The sequence below is a fragment of the Heliangelus exortis genome, chromosome 16 (genome assembly GCF_036169615.1).
Source record: "Heliangelus exortis chromosome 16, bHelExo1.hap1, whole genome shotgun sequence".
NCBI lineage: Eukaryota > Metazoa > Chordata > Aves > Apodiformes > Trochilidae > Heliangelus > Heliangelus exortis.
In genome coordinates, this window is record NC_092437.1 from 13,816,288 (window position 1) to 13,835,176 (window position 18,889).

Below are 18,889 nucleotides of genomic sequence, written 5' to 3' on the forward strand. Positions count from 1 at the left end.
TCCTGAACAAGAGCCTTTTGGGATCTATGTGGGCTTTCCTGGATACATTTTTAATAAACACAGTAATTTGACTGCAAGCCCATTACCTATACCCTGTTTGTTCTATGGGATAGTCATTTCCATGCCTGTAAAAAAACCACTAACTCACAGGGCAATCAAAGGAAGAATGACAACCAGAACAAAATTGGTATGTGTTGCCATAAACCAGTCCATCTTCAGCATCATGCACTGTAGCTGTATATATTGCCTGTAAATAATGGCCTCCAAATGATATTAAATCTCTAGAAAAAAAAATCAAGACTAATTGTAACTATATTTTTGTTTTCCATTTTGGTTTATGTACTGTATATGACTTTTGTAGAGACATTTTTATTCCAGGAAAATGACAGGCCAACAAGAAGCCATAATTGCACTGATTTTTAGAAGTGCCTGCATTACTACAGATCTGATGTACTGCAAGACATGAATCAGAAAAATTCTATTAAAAAATCTCCTGAATGGCTGACACAGGAGTATTATCCATGATGATTAATTTGACTTGGTCATTATGAACACAGACAAGTCTGACAAAATTGCATTTCATTCCCCCCCTGAATTCATAAAATCACTATACACATAATAAGAAGTTATAGTTCTTTGCTATCCACTATTCTTGACAGGATTCCAGTTCTGGATAAGATACTGATTAAAAAAAAAAAAAAAAAAAAAGTGGGAGGGGGGAGGGAGAGCTGGGAGCCTTTTAAAAAGCCTACAATAGGCCTGATTTCTTTTGCTATAGATTGTTCATAAAAGTCTATTTTTTTTATCTTTCTTTGGTGAAGTGGGGATGCAGGTCAACTGTAGCTTGGACAATAGAAAACCTGACTGTAATCTTGTGTTGCCATTGAAAGGGATGTGGCACAAATGCATCAGGAATCATTTCCAACCCATATAAATGAGGTGGACAGGTTGAGGCCAGAGAGCCTCAGAATGTTGCTTCTGGCTTTGCTGGCATGTGGAACAACCCAAACTTCTCCAGTGAGCAGCAGAATTGGATGTATGCCTCCCAAAACTTTATCTTTCTGAGTGAAATGAGATTTTCTCTTCCCTGTGAATATTCCTGGCTAGTTTCCTGCACAGTCCCTGTCCTGCTGAGCATCACATAGAAGCCATCCTATTGCTGCTGTAGCAACCAACCAAGGAAATCAAAATTTAATAGGGCAAGTGTGAACATTATTATAGAGTCACAGAATTATCCAGGTTGGAAAGGACCTCTGGGATCACCAAGTCCAACCCTTGATCCACTCCCCCCATGGTTCCCTCATAAACCCTGGTATCTCCCTTCTGTGCCTGTGTAGCCTTAACGTAACTTGTAGAAAGAGACTTTTTTTTGCACTGTCAAATGTGATTGAAACCCTCCAGCATTTTGAAGACCTGTGGCTGTGTTCCTGCATGGGTTTTGTGTCTGTAGGAGATGGGGTGAGGTCAACTCGTGTGAAGTGACCATCAAGCTCTGTTCAAAGGCAGAGCCGTGTGGTAGTGTTGTGGTTGGGCTGGAGGCTGGGGTTGTGCAGCATCAGAGCCACAACAGGAGGAAAAGGTGAGGAACAGGGCACGTGGAGGTGTGTGGTTGCTCTTTGGGTCAGCTGGTGTTCGGCTGGGATTTAAAAAGCCAGGAGTGCAGGTGTGGAAGAGCACAGAGGAAGGCAGAGCCCAGGTTTCCTGCAGGTTCTCTGCTGTGCTCCCAACCTCCCCTCCATGGCTGCCTCCTACTGAAGGTTGTGCAGACCCTTCCAATGTATTCATGCAAGAACTCATTTTTCCCTTTTCAACCTCATTCCCAGAGTCAAAAAATATGAGCATGTGAAAATTAATGTAGAAGGGGCTGGGAACACTTCAAAGACAATCTGTAGATTGTATGTGACTGACAATAAATACTTCTTTACAGTATTTATCCAACCCTACCCACGTAATTCATTGGCCCTGCTATTCATAGGCTGGATCTCCATGTGCAGAGATGAAGCAAATCAATTTCCATTCCTAAGACCCAGAGCTGCTGACATGGAAAATCAGCACTGCTTTACTCTGTGGTGCAGGGTTCTGGGAATCACAGGTGTGAGCATCTCCCCCTCTACCCTGAAAGGTGGTGCCACCCCCCGGGTCACCCTGCAGTGGGTTCTGGGCTGGCTCCCTTCCTAAACCCAGAGCATTTCTCTGGAGTTGGCAATGTCCAAGTGGCTTCCAGCTTCTCCTGCCACCTGAGCTATCATTTCTGTCCCCATGGGTCTGGTGTTTTGCACTGAGCAGAAATCTGTGGTGCAGGGGGTGGAGAAATGTGTTAAAATCTCCTTGCAAATAGCATTGTGCCTGTGCTGAGTGTTGTGTGAGGTGGGGGAGCAGGTTGGAGACTTTCAAGGAAAAGTGGGCTAGCTTGCTTTTGTTCAGCTTTGGGTTTCACTTCTTTGTTGTGTTTGGACTCTTCCTCTTTACACAATCTTCTCCCACCCTGGTGTGCCCTGCAGCTCAGGGGTTCTCAGTGAATCCTTCTGTCATACGTAAGAGTAGGAGGAATAGTCTCTGTGTGCAATGTGCTTGCTGGCTTTTGACTCACCCCACTGCATTTTCCAGCATTGGTGCAATTGAGGTGCCCCATGGACCATCAGGTTGTCTCCCTGCACACTGTCCCAAGCTGGGCTGGTGGAGCTTATGGTGCTGGTGGGAGAGAAACCCTCTCCCCTCCCTGAGACACAGCCCTCGGGCCAAGGTCCTGCTGCCATCCCCATGTCCAGCTCAGTGGGAAGGCAGGGATTGCAGTTGCTGCTGGTGGGATGGTGTGGGCAGCCCCTAACATCCATGTTCTCTCCTCTCCTCTCTGTCCTCCCCACTCTTCATGCACACCAGGAGCTTGAGGTGCAGCCCCTGGTGAGACCTTAGCCTCAAAAATAGCAATGTTTTCTCCAGTTTGCAGACCTGCCAGGCTGGTTGTGTTGTGCTTAGACCCGTGTAATCTCTGAAGTGTCTGGAGGGTCTTGTTCTTAACAGCAGGAAGCTGCTCTTGTGCAGGAGCAACCTGGTTCATGGATGAGGGATGGTAGAGAGTCTCTGGTGTTCTGTGTCATCTGGATGATTGGGGTAGGATGGATCACACCAGCCTACATACTTCCAGCTTACCAAGAATAGAAGTTCTCTCTTAGGCTTATATTTACTGATGAATGTTATTTGATGGGGCAAATATTTACCTTCAATAATACTGAAAATCTCCTTCTTTCTCCCTGTGAATAATATTTCTCTGAATTGATGCTTGGCCGCAACTCCTGGGTCCTTGTAGAAAATCACACAGAACATGACACAGTGGAGAATTGGGGTCACTGGACATTTCCCATGCTGCTGAGAATGGTTTCCCAGATCCTTGGTCGTGTCATGTCCTCTAGGATTCATACCCACCTGTGGAGAAGAGATGGTGCTGGCTGGCTGTGGAGTGTTTGGTAAAGAACAGCACCTCCCTCCCCTACCAAAATGGGAAAGGCAGGAGAAAGCTCAAGGCTTCATGTGGTCAACACTTGTAGCTCCTTCCCAAGTCACCTGCACAGTGAGTTCTTGGTGTCCATGAACATATGGCTGTGGCTTTACCTGGATCTCAGCTGGTTCCTCAGGAGCTGCCCTGTGTTTAGGATATCCCTTCATCTCAGGTCAGATGGGGTGTGTGGGGCCTCCTGTGGGTGGATGGATCCAGCCCAGTCCCTGGTCTTGCTGAGAGTGCTTCCCTAGGCAACTTTCCAGACACTTTTCCCCAAACTTGCAGCATTCCATGGGGTTGCTGTGGGATGTGTGGGGGTCTGACAGCAAGGAGGGGGCAGAGAAGAGGCACTGTCCCCTCTGGGAGGGTGCATGGCTCCATCTCTCTGCGGGCTTTGCCACTCCAGGCAGCTCCCACCTGCCCTGAGGCACTTGCTGAGAGGGAGGTTTGGAAGAAGAGGTTTGTTGTTTCAGCTGATTTCAGAGTTTTAATTTGAAGAGGAATAATGTGCAATCACAACCACTGTCTTCTGTTTGACAGTGGAAAATCTTAGAGCCTCTCTGGGTTTTTGTGTGCCCAATAACTGGCCTTTCAGCAGTGAGCTTCTCTGCACTCCCCTTTGGAGTCCTGGTGGGATGAATGGGCTCAGACCAGCTCACTAATCTAATTTGTAATGTATCCTTATAACATATAATTGGCTGTTTAATTTAATTCAAATTAACATAAGAATAGAAAATACAATCTGCAAGCATAGCCCACGTGGTGGTGGAAGGAGTGGTGGGTGCTGCTGGTTTCAGGTTTTGTGCACGCAGCGTTTGACCACCCCTCATAGGGACAGAGCTGTCACCTCGGACGTGCCAATGTGTGCCAGCAAGTCACAGGGTGATTTTTCACCCTTCCCCACTCTTCTGTCTCTCATCTCCCTTCCCTATCTTCTGAGCAGGCCACTTAAAACAGGCATAGAAAAAACGTGGCTTGCCTTGGGAAAATTGTTCGCAGCGATCGGGTGCAAGTGCGGGCAGGCGCTGAGCCTGATTATGTTGATTGGATATTGTCTAATCTGATTTTGATTGTGTACAGCTCTGATTGTCATTTTGATACCTCTGCACAATGCTGTCGCTATTTGGAAAGCTTTGGGATTTAAACAGGGCTTTTTGGGGGTTGGTTGGTTTTTTTTCCTTTTCCCTCGATGGAATAGAGCAGAGGCAGAGATGTGCAGGGAGGGGGGGAGCAGGGTGATGAGGCTCTCGTGCTCCTTACAAAACCTCCTCAAAGCTCTTCAGTGAGCTACTCTGCAGCAACACAGGGAACTTGTAGATTTGAAGCGAGCTTTAGGAAACTTTGAGTGGGTTTTACATAATTTAGTTAAGTACAGCAAAGCCACTTGCTTATGTACCTGATAGCAAAATAAACCGGTTGGAGGGACAAGTTTGCTACACAATGATTTATTCAAATCCCTTTCTGTAAAGCATGGAGCAAAATCCTCTTAAATAACTGGGGAAGAATTGATGTACCTCGAGGAGCACAGCCCAACCATCGACAGAACTACAAGACGTATTAAATGGGATCTATCTGTCTGCTGTTGGATGCATCCCCTCAGCCCCCTGCCTTCCCCGTATCGTAAGGTGGCTGGAAAAATAGCCAGGCTAGAATTTCCCCCAGACAATAGCTGCTGGTACAGAGCTGCCTCAGCCCCTGCTCTGTCTTGGATTTCTTGCATCCTCATATTTCCCTGCAGCAGGTGGGAATCTCGGGCAAATGGAAAAGCTGGGATGGGATGTGCACTATGGGCTTGTTGCTCCATCTCTTCTTGCAGCAGGAGGAGAGGAGAGCAGGGGTGCAGGGCAGTGGGGCTGGACAGGAGGGACCCCCTGCTCTGGCACCCCACGGGGACCCAGCTTTCCAGGCAGTACCAGAGCAATCCACAGATCACAGAACTCTGTGCTCCCCACTGAGTTCTCTGTTCTGGTTAAATAGGGGGGGTTATTTCATTTCATTAAGTGTTTTCTCCCTGCAGGCTGGGGTGATGAAGAGCTGGGATCTGAGTGGGAGTTCTGGAGAGCAATGGATTAATAAAGCCTCTGGTCCTTAACTGGGTTTGCACACGTCTGGGGTTTTGCTCTTAAATCGAGTATTCAGTCAAAATCTGACCATGAAACTAGGTGATCTGGGAAATTTAGCTTAAAATCCATGTGTATAATGCTATGGCTAATCAGAATTTCATATGCTATACTAATATGTGAAACAGGAGATATTTAGAATAAGCCTTCTCTGCCAAAGACTCGTTACATTCTGCTTTGATAATAGTTTTGGATAGCTTCACACTTCCATTATGATCCAAAAATGGTTTTGTCTGAAGTGAAAACAGTTGCACAGGTGCTATAACATATTCTTTCTCCATAGAAAGTGGAATGTTTAGAAGTAAACAGGCCAGCAGAAAACCCAGGGAGGGCAAGGAGTAGCAGCATCTCTGCGTGATCATGGGCAGCTCGAGGGAGCATTGGCAGGGAGAAGAGAGAGGGCTTGTCCAAAGGAAATTTGGATAAGGATATAAGGAAGGACAAATCTTTGTGTGTGGTGGAGTCACGCAGGCATTTGTTAAAGGATTTTAAGAAATGCGAGGGCTTTGTTTCCAAATCTCTCTCCCCTGTTGTAATTTCTGTGCTGGAGTTCATGAGGAATCAACAGGAATTTTGTTCCCAAGTGCTTGTTATTTCTGCTGAGCTAATTCACCTAAAACCTCTTGAAAATACGAACTGTAGATGCTGTAAGAGCTTCCCAGAGAGGGGCTTTGACTTAAACGTGCAGCAGCTGGTTGGGACACAACCATGCTTGTTCATGGCCATGGTTCTGGGAGCATCCCTTGCCTGGCTGCTCTCTGGCTGTGCAGGTTTCTGCTGGGCTTTTGGTGAGCTAAAGCTGTACCAGAGGGATGCAGTGTGGGAGAGGGAAGCTGTGTGGATGCTCCAGGTGGATCTGAGAGGTGTGAGGACCTCCCATGGAGGGATGGTGCAGCTCTGCCAGACTGGCTACCTTGCTCCTACATAGTTACAACCTGCTGGTGTGCAGGGCTGGAGATGTCTTTTTCCTTAAATACTATTTCTACTGGAATATGGTTTTTTTGTTTGTTTTTTTTTACACAAATAATCACCTTGCTGAGGCAACAAGCTAATGACTCATCACAAAATGCCTTTTTTCTCTTTTAGACATATAATGGTCAGAATGAGAATAATGAAGACTACGAGATCCCTCCCATAACACCTCCTAACCTCCCCGACCCTTCCCTCCTGCACTTGGTGGACCACGAAGCTGGATATCACTCCCTGTGCCACAGCCTCCCTCCAAACAGCCTGATCCCAGCATACCCCTACCAGAACATGGACCTGCCAGCCATCATGGTGTCCAACATGCTGAGTCAGGATGGGCATCTTCTTTCCAGCCAGCTACCCACGGTCAGTGGATTTCCCCTTTTAACTATCTTTGGTTAAAGCTGCTTTGTGTGTCGGGTTATAAGTTCAGTTGAATATGGAAGGATGTTAAAGATGAGATAAGAAGGCTCTGGGGAAATCTTAGGGCACCTTCCTGTACTTGAAGGAGCTACAGGAAAGCTGGGGAGGGACTTTTTACAAGGGAATGGAATGATGGGACAAGGGAGAATGGTTTTAAACTGAAAGAAGGAAGATTGAGATTGAATATTTGAAAGAAATTCTTTGCTGTGAGAGTGGTGAGAACCTGGCCCAGGGTGCCCAGAGAAGCTGTGGCTGCCCCATCCCTGGCAGTGTTCCAGCCCAGGTTGGATGGGGCTTGGAGCAACCTGGGCTGGTGTGGGAGGTGTCCCTGCCCATGGCTGGGGTTGGGACTGGATGTTCTCTAAGGTCCCTTCCAACTCAAAGCAGTCTGTTTGCTCTGGGGGTTGGGACCTGCTGGTGGCACAGCCCTTGGTGCTCTGCTTCCCACTGAGGTTGGGCTGTGGTGGCAGATGCTGCAGTCACCATGGTGGGGATTTTCTATTTCCAGTTTGGTGGCTTCCTGAGACTTACTAGCTGCTCAGGAGGTTGTTTCCCTCTGGGTATGTAATGTCCTCACTTACCTGAACAAAGCATATGTGTTCCAAACCCGTGCTGAAGGTAACCAGCCAAAGCCTGTACCTCCACCCTGCCTCCTTTCTCCTGCTGGGAAAAGTCCCCAGCCCATTCCCAGTGTCCTGCTGCCAGGCTGGCCCTGGTGGTACCAGCAGGAGGAGTGCTGATGCTCCCTGGAGGGAAGCTGTCCTATTGATTTCAGAGGGAACCAGATCCCTGTCACACTTGGAAACTCAAGTTTCTTCTTGGCTTGCACACCGTGGCAAGGGGATACCTGGTGGAGTTTCAAATGACTCCTATGTTGGGATAAATAAAGCAGGGATAATGAAGTAAAGTGCAGCTCTGGGAAGAAACTTCAGGACTAATTAGACCTTAGGACTCTTCTGTATCATCAGCACTGAGGAAAGACTTGATTTTGACAGGAATATTGAACGAATATCCTTGCTGTTTAACAATATTTTCCTCTCTAGCAGATTCAGCCCCACATTGTTAGTTTTCTCCATCATTTCTCTCTAAGATCAGTTGATTTTCATGGATGCCTTGAAAGGCATCGATATCAAACAGAGTTAATTGTACTTAAGCAGCAGGCCTGGAGTCCCTGGCTGGATAACATTTGGTGTTGATTGCTTGAATAGATAGCAGTCTGAAGGGTAGTGATATTTAAATATTTAAATGGGATATTATCTCTTAGTCTAGGAAAATCCCAAGGCTTTACAAAGCCTTGATAAATCTCCAAGTTTCATTGTTAGTGTGTTTAAGAAAAATATCATGTTCTGCCCATCAGTATCGAACACAGGCATATTTCTGTGGAACTGAGTATTACTTAGGTCTCTGTGTTAGCTTTTGGGTTCTTAGGTGATTAAAACATTCATTTCTGAGACAAAAAAAGTCAATTTCAGATGAAATACTTCCCCTGGTTTAATTTAAAGCACAGCTCCTTTGCCTGACCCCTATTTTCATAACACGATCATTTTATTCTGTGTTGATTGTCTCATTTTTGAGAGTTGATATTGCACTTATAAATCACTTTCTAAAATACCTAAAGAAACAAGAATAGTGGAATTTATTAAGCAGCTTCTGTATGTCTGAAGTAATTTATTTTGGAGTAGTCCTTGGGAAATGTTCTCTTTCTTACTTTATGGTACTGTTTTACAAATGCAGCATCGTGACAATAAATCAGGACCGAGCCACAGAAAATAAGAAAGGTGCTTAGTGGGCTGTAAACATAGAATAGAGAGATTAAGATTTGTTTGCCCCTAACGACGAAAATAAAAAATCCAGTGAACCCTGAATTTTCCAGCCAATAGTGAATTGAAACTGTTTGGCTTGGAGTGGAAGCCCTTGGAGCTGTCAGACATCTCCAGAGGTCCCAGCAACAAGAGGAATTGATCTCAGGGAGTGAACTCTTTTATGTCAAAGTTAAATCCTGCCTTACCCTCTTGTCAAAGCCTTATTTCCGTGCCATCAGACTTCTCCCACTGAAAGGCAACACCCTCTGGCCCCTTTTTTTTTGGGGGGGGTGTGCTGGTATCAAGTCTCTCATTTCTCCAGCACCATTTCATGCCAGCAGCATTGGGCCTGTACCTCCCATTTAGCTGCTGTTGGCAGTGGTGGGAGCAACATGTGCACATGAGAGCACCGTAAAATCCCCATGACAGAGCAAATTGCATAAATCCCAAAGTTACAGCTCCATCGGGCTGCAGCCCCCTTGGTGAAGTCCCCCTGAACCCAGCTGTGCTCGGGCATCACTGCAGGGCAGCGCGGGGCTCACCCCAGGCACAGCTCAGCTGGAAAATCCCCTTCCTGTGGGTGGGGGTTGGCAGATGGGAAGTATCTGGATCAAGAAAGGGGCTTGTTTGCAAACATGTCCCCAAAATAAATAGAGGGTTGTGGGAAGCCAGTCTTGCCCATAGACTGTGGGGGGACGAATGCAGGGGTTTGGTCTTTGGTCCAGGTGCAGATGCTGGAGCCTTGCTTCTTACTGGTGTTCTTTGCTGTGGTTCACAAGGGGAGGTTTTGCATATGCAGCTATTTCCTGCCTTGGTGTCATGGGTTTGGGTTTGAGTACAGTGACAGATGACAGGTAAGTCAAGGTAAAATGTTTACATGTTGGTTAGACCTCTCCTCTGGAAAGAGCCTTGGGATTTTTTTAAGGCATCCTTGTACGAAAAATCTTGAGCTGCTGCAAATAACATGAGCCAGGACTTACAGAGCCACAGGATCAGTGTTTTCCTTGACAGTTCAGAAGTAAAAAAGATGTCAGTATGGGTTGTGTCTCTCTTGTCCTAGGATGTCCGAACATTATCTTTAGATCAAATCAAGCCTCCAGGCATCTCTTCAAGGTTGGAGGCTGCTCCTGGTATCCAGATGAATGCCAAGTCAGAGCAGGTTTAAATCAGGACAGGAATTCCCATGGCAGGATGAGCTGGAGGGTGGAGGTGGGTTTGCTCTGTTCCAGATCCTGCTCTTGCCTTCAGCCCATCCCTGGGGTGTCAGGAGCTGGAGCCCTCATTTGACCAAGGGAGCTGTGCCCTGATGGGCCAAAAGCAAAGCCATTGTCACCTCTGCCTGTCCTTGTTCCTTCAGCATCATCACTTAGAGCACTCTTCACACCAAGAGCCTCTGCAGAGCCAGGGCACTCTTCACTCTGCCCCATGGACCAGCTCAACATTTCCATCATTGCTGTTTCCACTACTTAATTATTATTGTTGTTGTTGTTATGATTTTCTAACAGGTTTTAGGGATCAAGGGAGTTTTCAGCCACTGAAGGTAGAGTGCAGGGAACTGCAGAGGAGAGAAGCAGGGATGAGTGGGCAAGAGGAGTCAAAGAGCTGGCAGAAGATGTGATGGCTCTTTTGGGGAAGGCAGATTATTTTTGTGTGGTGGTGACAAGAAACAAACAGGAAATTTTAAATACAGTGGGTTTTTAGTTTTTTCCTACAGTCCTTTCTTTGCTACGGAAGAAGAGGAGGGAAAGAGAGGAGTGGCAGGAGGGAAAGCAAATAGGAGAGATGTGATTGTCATTGGGAAGTGAGAGTATTTAGGAAAGAATACTCAAAGAAGGGAAAAAAAGATGTTTTCCTTGGAAAAAGAATTATTTTTGCCTGCTGTGACCATCCTAGCAGTGTCGACAAGCAGGTGCTGAGCCCTCCATGGATCTGTAGGGATACCTATTGGACTGGGGACTGTCACCAGTGAGGTTGGGTGCCCACTGGGGTAAGAAGCTGCTGTGAATAAATAAGATTTCAGGAGGGATTCATCAGAACATATTTGACAGAAGCAAAGGGCTATCAAGGTCAGAGCCCAAGAATCCCCCATGAAAACATATTTCCATCCATACAAACCAGCAGCTGGGCTGGCCAGGGGTGTCCCTGCTCTTTGGTGGGATGTGCTCAGTTCTTGGTGCTGCACTAGGAGCCGCTGGTCAGGGGACAGCACTGCCAGAGCCCACCACCACCTCTTGGAAACCCTGAGCAGGTTGGACATGTGGCAGCTGTAAAGAGCAAATATTGGGTTTGTAGCAGGTACGGAGGGGTTTGCTTGGTGAGAATGGCAATTTGACTGCATCTTCCTGGTGCTTCTCATGGTGAGAGATCTTTGGAACTATTTTAATAATAATAATAATAATAATAATAATAGTAATAAACTATTACTTCCTTGTGCCCAGGGCAAGGACTTTTTTCTGCTCACTGCAAGATGGAGCATCAGCTGGAGAGAAAAAAGGCTGCAGCCACAGTTTGGAAGTTTTTTGTTTCAGCTTGTTGAGTGAAAAATTAGATTGTTGAAGATTAGTTGAAAAATATTAGAAGTCTCCAGTGACAAAAAGTACATTCATGGTGTAAAAATGTCAGATTTCCAATTACCTGTGGGACCTGTTTACATAGAGAGAGAAAAGGGGTGAATGGGGGAGCGGGAATTGGTGCACCAAGAAGATCCTCAAGGAGTTGGTTGGTTGCCTTTGCAATCTGAAGAGCTGTTTCCTAGCACTGTGAGGCTTTTCTATGGGACAGAAGGGAAAAGAGCAAAACAACTCAGCAGTAACCTACCTGCCTGTCTCCCATGAGAGAAATGGAAAGTTAAAGTAGCCTTTTCCCAAAGCTGGGGTGGGGATGGGCATGATGCTCCACCGAGAAGCGTCCATCCTCTCTGGTGTCCTCCAGAGGACCTCAAGCAAAGCCTTCCTGCTGGCTTCCACTGGTCTGCAGGTCTCTCCCTGGCTCCCATCCTTCCCAAAACCATCTCAAAGACAGGAGGTGGAGGTGTTTGGGATGGCAGCAGTTTTCTTTGGCTGCCCCAGGGTGCGGGAGTTCAGGGTGCTCAGTGACGGGCAGCGTGGTGACATGTGGCTGTGCAGAGCTGGTGAACAGTTTTATAGGAGAGGGTATAAAAAGAAACCAGAGAAAGGTTGACACAAAAGCCAGGTAGGAATGCCAGTCTTTTACCTAAGTCATTGGAAACACACAATCCCAGTGGGCAATAAGACTTATGTGGTGCTGGTAAATACTTCCAGCACTTTATAGCTCAGTAATTTTAAATCACTGCCTGTTAAAAGAAGTGATTTCAGGTAACCTGTATCCCAGTGCCACGTGTGTGCAGCCATGCCCTTTAGAGCAGGTTCAGGCTCATCAGAAGAGCTGTAATAAAGAAAGGACCAAGCAGGAGCCGTGGCCAGGCAGTGCTGCCCAACTCCATGCCCAGCCTGGCACCAAGAGCAAAAACTCCACCAAGTCTCCTTGGGATTCAGGCCCAGCTGAATTTGCCCTGGCAATTTTGTGGTGTGTGCTTTCAGTTCTGACTAATTTGTCTTTCTGCTTCTTAATGGTTTTGTATTTAAAAACAAAACTCCTGAACATGTGAGCCCTTGGTGGGAAACAGTAATAATGCAGCCGTACATGAAGGCTCCTTTGTATTAAACAGAGCCCTGTTTGCAATTCCCTGCTAGTGTTTTTCTCAGAGGCAATAAATGAAAGAAATATGTCTTTTTAAATTTTATAAAACTCAGAAAAATGGTTTTAAACAGCTTTTCTTCACCTCCTATAATTATTTATTTTCAAACAGTCCTTCAGGGTAATGTTCCGTTTTCTTATTTCACACTCCTTTTTCTCATAAATGAACCATCACTTCAATAAATCATTATGAAAACAGAGACTAACACAAACCCTGAAAGGTTGAAAGATTTATGTAACACATTTATGTTTTCCATTTTCTCATTCTGGTACTCCACTGCTAAAGCTAAGCTAATAAAAGCTGCTATTAATATTTCTTGTTGCCTAGCAACCGCAGAGAGGGAGTAATAGCTTTAGCTAGAAAAATAGATGACCGATAAGGAAAAATTCAATTCTTTTATTATCTCAAGGGAAAATGGGCTTTTACTGGAACATTATGATGTACGAGTGTGAAGTTGAATACAAAGGATATTTTTTCAGTTGTTTTTCTATTTTTAATGAACGGGTTTTTTACCTTCACAAACTTGTTTAAGGCATTTGCCCCACCCACTTGTGAGCTTAATTTAGCAACACCCACACATGCTCCTGGCTTTAAGTATCTGTTGGCATTTTCATTTGAAAGCCCCCTTCCCTCCACACGTCCCTCTGGGCTTCATCCCTTGGTCATAAAATATCGCTCCAGGTTGGAACCTGGGAGACAAGATTCCCAATCAAAGAGTGAATTGTTCATGTGTGTGTTTAAAAACCAAGCTTTCTCAGAGGAAGGGCAGGGGTTGCTGGGTACTTTCCGAAGTTTCAGACATCGTGGCTGAGCTCACATTTGTTGGGAGAGCAGGAATCCTGCTGCTGTTCCCACATTGGAGTGATGCTGGAGATGCAGGTGCAGACCTGGTCCTGCAGGCAGGAGTGCTCTGACCTATGGGAATAGGGGGCTTCTCCTTCTGGGGGAGTTCTTCCTCAGCTTCCCAGGCATCCTGGACACCAGCTCTCTGCAGAACAGCAGCCCAGCTTTTTGCAGAGCTGATGAGATGCTTCTGAGTGGTCCCTGCCAAGAAAAAATGGGGTGATGGGAGTCACCATCAGGTCCCAACTCAGCAAGTGCTCAGACAGCAGTAGAATGTAGGAGGCCTGGGCCGTGTGTGAGAGGAGGGAACATGGGGATGTGGAATGGGGCAGGTCCTTGGGTTATTTGGGTTATTATTTGGGTTATTTTGGTGTCCCATTTCTGAGATACAAAAGAGTAAGGAGTTATGAAACCCTCTGCAGCCACACGAACTGGTGTGGTAGTTGGGAGGCAAAGCAGATGTGGGCTTTGCTTGGTGGTTCAATATTTACCCCCCCAAACAAGGGAAAGGAAGAAGGCAAGGTGGCACTTTGGCTTGCGGGGTCTGGAAGAGGGTGACCTTAATCTCTTGCATGGAAATCTGCCTTTTCTCATGAAACCCCCTCACAGCTACCTCCCCACAGGACAACTACCCCTCAGCAACTCATCTGGGGATGCTGCCAGGACTGGGGTGACACCCCAGTGAGGTGACACCCCAACCATCACCCAGAGTAGCTTCCCCAGTTGCAGATGCAGCTCCAGTTTACCTTTTTCACTGGCCCATCCCCTCTGTCCCGTTTCCTTTTGCTGTATCTGCATGGAAGTGGGCTCTGAGACCTGCCCATGGTGGACAGAGTGCTTGGTCTTTCTTGGGAGGTAGCAAAGATCTTCCTGAGCCAGTGCTGGATTCTTGCCTGGGAGAGAACTTGCCTGGATGTGACAAATTCTACCTGGCACCTCTCAGAGGGTGTAACTGGGGATTGCTGCTTCCTCAGAGAGGTCTCACTGTACAATATACAAATATTTACATGTATATTGTAAGTACCTGGGCCAGAGCCACAGGTGTTTGACATGGTGCAAAACCTACAGGGAGCAGATACCTTTGAGAACTTACTACCTACAGAAGCAAGACAGAAAAATAATATACAGGTGCAAAGGAGCAGCCAGAGGTGCACAGGAGAGCTACAGCCTGTGGCACACAGAGCTCTTGCACCCACATGCCATGCTCATCACATCACTGTTCTAGATTTCTTCCCCATCCCTCCTTCTTGGTGCTGCACCCACTGCCACACATTCACATCCACCCTTTCCTTTCTGTCCCTTAACAAGGAGATGTAGGAAGGCACTGAAAGGTCCTTGTACCTCCCTGGAAGAGTCCTGCAGAGCTGGAACCAGTGCCTGTGTGTCAGCCTGGGTGTATAAGTGTCCCTTTTGTCTGTGTCTCTTTTGCTTCTGTGCTGCAAACTGGGGTCCCTGTCCCCCAGTACTCATTACTTGGCCTGGAGGCCTCAGGTCCCATCCCAAGGCAGTGGAACTGCTGCTGCCCATGGAGCAGCATCTCTGTGCCAGGGGATGATCTGCTCATGCTGCACCTTCTAACTATTCCTTAGAAATTCATCCTCCTGATCTTCCTTTTCCTGTCCTGGAGCTGGTCACTATCTTTCCAACGAACCAGTGGCTCTGGGGCACCACTAGTTAAAGAGTCACCTTATCAGCTTTAAAGTAACCAGTTATTTTTACATGCAGTTACCACAGGGAGGGAGCCCGGGTTGTCCCCAGGCCACAAGTGGAGTGAGAATGTCCCTCTGTGTGCATGGGCTGTGCCTGCCACACCATTAAGAGCTTGCAAACTGATTGGTTTTGCTTGTTGGAGCAATTTAAAACCCTGCCCATTGCATTCAAGTTTGCACTGAAGCAAACTTCTTTGAAGCCACAATCAGCCCTGTAAGGCCCAGTTTGTGTAACACCCCCGAGGAGGCTCGATGCCTCCTGTATTAGTGGGGTGATTAAAATATTGATTCCACCCTCTTGACCATTTGCCAGCTTCTTTGCACAGTAAACTTAATCACTCCAAAGCCTGCTCACAAGACCCAGTGCAATCTTGGTGCCAACTTGGTCCAACATAAACCCGGCATTTGCTAAAGCACAGCCTCAATATTACTTTGTGTAATGGTGCTGCACTCCATCTCTGGGATCATGTTCTGAAAATTATCTTTTAATGTACAATTTGTATTGCAGAGAAATGTCACTTACTTTGCAGAATGTCTCGCCAACATAAAACCTAAGATTTATTCCTGTCATTTTTTTTGTCTCCTATGCAATGTTGATAATAAGAAGTCTACTTCATGTGCATGGTGCTCGTGTCAGTTTTGAAATTTGGTGTTTTATAAAAGACAGTAATATAAATAAAACATTATAGAAATTAAAAATATAGTGCAAAATAAAATCAGTGAGTTAGCAGATAAGATGAATACAGTGTGAAGGAGCTTTTCAGAACAGTATCAAATAACTGGAGTAAATACGGCCAAGATATGTGATAGATCTTTTTTATGAACTGATTCTGATCTTAAAATGTGTTTGTCTCTGGTATGCAGACAGGCTGCCTGTCACTTAGCCAGGGGTTTTAACCCTTTAGATTTTGGTGGTGTGCTACTCCAGGGTGACTTTTTCCCTCCTTCTTAGCTAGCAGCCCCATTTCGACATTTTTTCGGGGTGACTTTAAAAATGCATTGTGCCAGCCTTAAAAAAAATCCAACAAATGAGAATATGAAACCTTCATATTCCAAAATATGAACCAGGAGCAAAACGAAGCTGAGCTTTCATTGCCACCTCTCTGGAGTGACAGGAATGGTCTCAGGTGGGGAAGGTGGCTTTGCCAAGGAGCCCAAGCTCCCTCCATCCCAGTGGGTGCTCGTGCTGCCTATTCCCCCATATCCTATCCTTTCTGTCCCGTGCTCTGTTCTTTTTTTCTGGGTTTTCCCATGATTTTCTGGATGTTTCCATGGGAGTGAGGAGGAGCTGTGCTGGGGGTGAGCCTTACTGTGTGGAAGAGCTTCCCAAAGGCAAGTGAAGGGTTTTCATTTGCATCAGAACCTCTGCTGCACTCTCAAGTCTTCACTCTCTGCCGTGTGTTTGCACCCCACATCACCAGGCACCATAAAGGTTTTTCTGAAGTGTGTCATGCAGCTGCAAAAAGAATCATTTTTGCCACTTTTAACCAGCAGCAAGTTGGATGCAAGAAAAAACTGTGTGCTGTCAGTTATCCCACCAAATTAACACGTCTGGCAACACTCAGCCATCCATCTTGCATATTTGGATCAATGTTGCAGCCCATCCTTAATTGCCCTTATCCCTTAGATCCATCATCCTTATCTTGTAGCTGTTGCTTGCTTCCTCTTTGCATGTTACCCAGTTGCTTCAACCTGCTTCAGCAATTACTCATCACCTGAGGTCTTCTTTGCTGACAAGGAGGCTCCTTGTGATGCTGAGGCTTGTTTCCAAGCAGCACATGTGCTACTTTACATGGTTTTGTTTGGGTTGGTTTTTTTGGTTGCCTCTCCAGAAGTTTCACACTCTAATGGCCTCGGGGTGGCTGGTTTGGGAGGCAGTCAGTGCCATCCACCCTGCACACAGCCAGGGCAGGAGAGCACAAAAAAGGATGGAAAATTTCATGGCTTTTTGTTTCAGCTCTAGAGGTTATGATGACTGTTCACTGGTGTAGGTGTGTGTTGAGTAAGACTTTTTTTATTATTTAAATGGGAGCTGGGTTTAGAGGCAAATAACAGAAAGTGCTTACAATAAAAATAATGGGCTGTAACAGGCTTTGTTGTATGAGGAGATCAAAGAGCTCCATCAGCCACTTGGCTGATAGCTCAGAGTAAAGGGAGAAATGGTTTCTAATTCGTAAGTAAGATTTTCTCAGCTGGTAAATAGAAATGGCAATCCCAGCCTTTTCAGAGGAGTTCTTTCCTGCCAGTGGGCTTGGTAGGTTTTGCTGGCAGTGGGAATGATGATGGAGAGCAAGGGAGAATACAAACATGGATCTTGTGTCTGATTTCCCTTTCTTCAGCAGCTCCCCAAGTTCTCTACCTGCATTTTACCTGGGGAGGCTCAGCTGCCAAATTCAGACCCAGCAGGAGCCCAGAAGCGTTGAGCCCCTGAAGCACACCCTGAAAAGCACAGCTCAGGGCAGCCTCTCTCCTGCCTTAGTGGTAGGCAATTAAAGACTTTACAGAAACACAGAATCCTTCTGATTGGAAAAGATCTTTAATATCATCAAGTCCAACCATTACCCAAACTCTACTGAGTCCAGAGCTTAAACCATGTCCCTCAGCACCAAATCTATACATCTGTTAAACCCCTGCAGGGATGGTGATCAACCACCTCCCTGGGCAGCCTGTGCCAGTGTTTGACAACTCTTTCAGGGAAGAAGTTTCTACAGGTATCCCATCTAAACCTCCCCTGGTGCAACTTTGGCTGTTTTCCTCTCACTTGCTACCTGGGACAAGAGACTGACACCCCTGTCTCCAAACTCCAGAGATCCAGAATGTCTCCCCTCAGCAGCTCCTGGTCAGACTTGTGCTCCAGACCCTTCCCCAGCTCCACTGCCCTTCTCTGAACACATTCCAGCCCCTCAATGTCTTTCTTGTTGTGAGGGACCCAGAACTGACCCCAGGATTCCAGCTTTGAATACCTCCATAGCCCAGAAAAATCAAAGTTTCCATTTAAATGAAGAATGCTGCTTGAGGTCTGCCCTGGGAGGTGGGGTGGGATGCAGTGTCAAGAGGAATTACACTGATTGCTACAGATGGAGCTTGCCATGGAGAGAGAAAAATGTTTCTGCCTCTGATGTATGGCAGAGAGCCAGTTGGTAATGTTAAATCTCTGAGTGTTTCGCTTGGGTCCTGCTGCCTCCAAGATTTGTCTCCCAGCTCTGCAGAATCCCATTAGGAACCTTCCCTTTACACCACAGCCATGGTTTGGTCTCTCCAGACACCCGTGCTCAGTGTATTGCTGCAATTCTTCTCCGTCTGTAGAAATTGCCAGTGTCAGACCTCCCAGTTCCCTCTCTTGTGGTTGGACATTTCTCATTATGGATTGGGATCATGGAATTACAGAAAGTTAGGAGTTGGACAGGACCTTGAGAGATGGAGTCCAACCCCCCTGCCAGAGCAGGGTCACCTATCCAGATGGGGTTTGAAGGTCTCCAGGGAAGGAGACTCCACAACCTCTCTGTGCTGTGAGATGTCCTGTCCCCTGCAGCAGGCACCTGTTAAACACCGTGGTGCTTGTTGAAGAAGATCCTGAAGAAGAAGATCTGGAGAACTCTTGTTGTGGCCTGTCCCAGGAAAAGAAAGACAAGAAGCTTCTGGAAAGAGTCCATCTGTGAGGATGATGAGAGGACTGGAGCATCTCTCTTATGAGGAGAGGCTGAGGGACCTGGGGCTCTTGAGCCAGGAGAGGACTTAGAGGGGGTCTTAGTAATGCTTATTGATATCTACAGGGTGGGTGTCAGGAGGATGTGGCCAGGCTCTTCTCAGTG

The 18,889-nt window shown here is 46.5% G+C and overlaps 1 protein-coding gene across 1 annotated transcript in view; it reads left to right on the forward strand.

Annotated features, from left to right (window-relative positions):
• Positions 1 to 18,889, forward strand: part of TOX2 (TOX high mobility group box family member 2) — a 144,063-nt gene that overhangs the window by 76,909 nt on the left and 48,265 nt on the right. Inside the window, exon 3 of the mRNA XM_071759620.1 lies at positions 6,703 to 6,948. Within this exon, the coding sequence (XP_071615721.1) occupies positions 6,703 to 6,948 (246 nt within the window). The remainder of the gene's footprint in view (positions 1 to 6,702; positions 6,949 to 18,889) is intronic.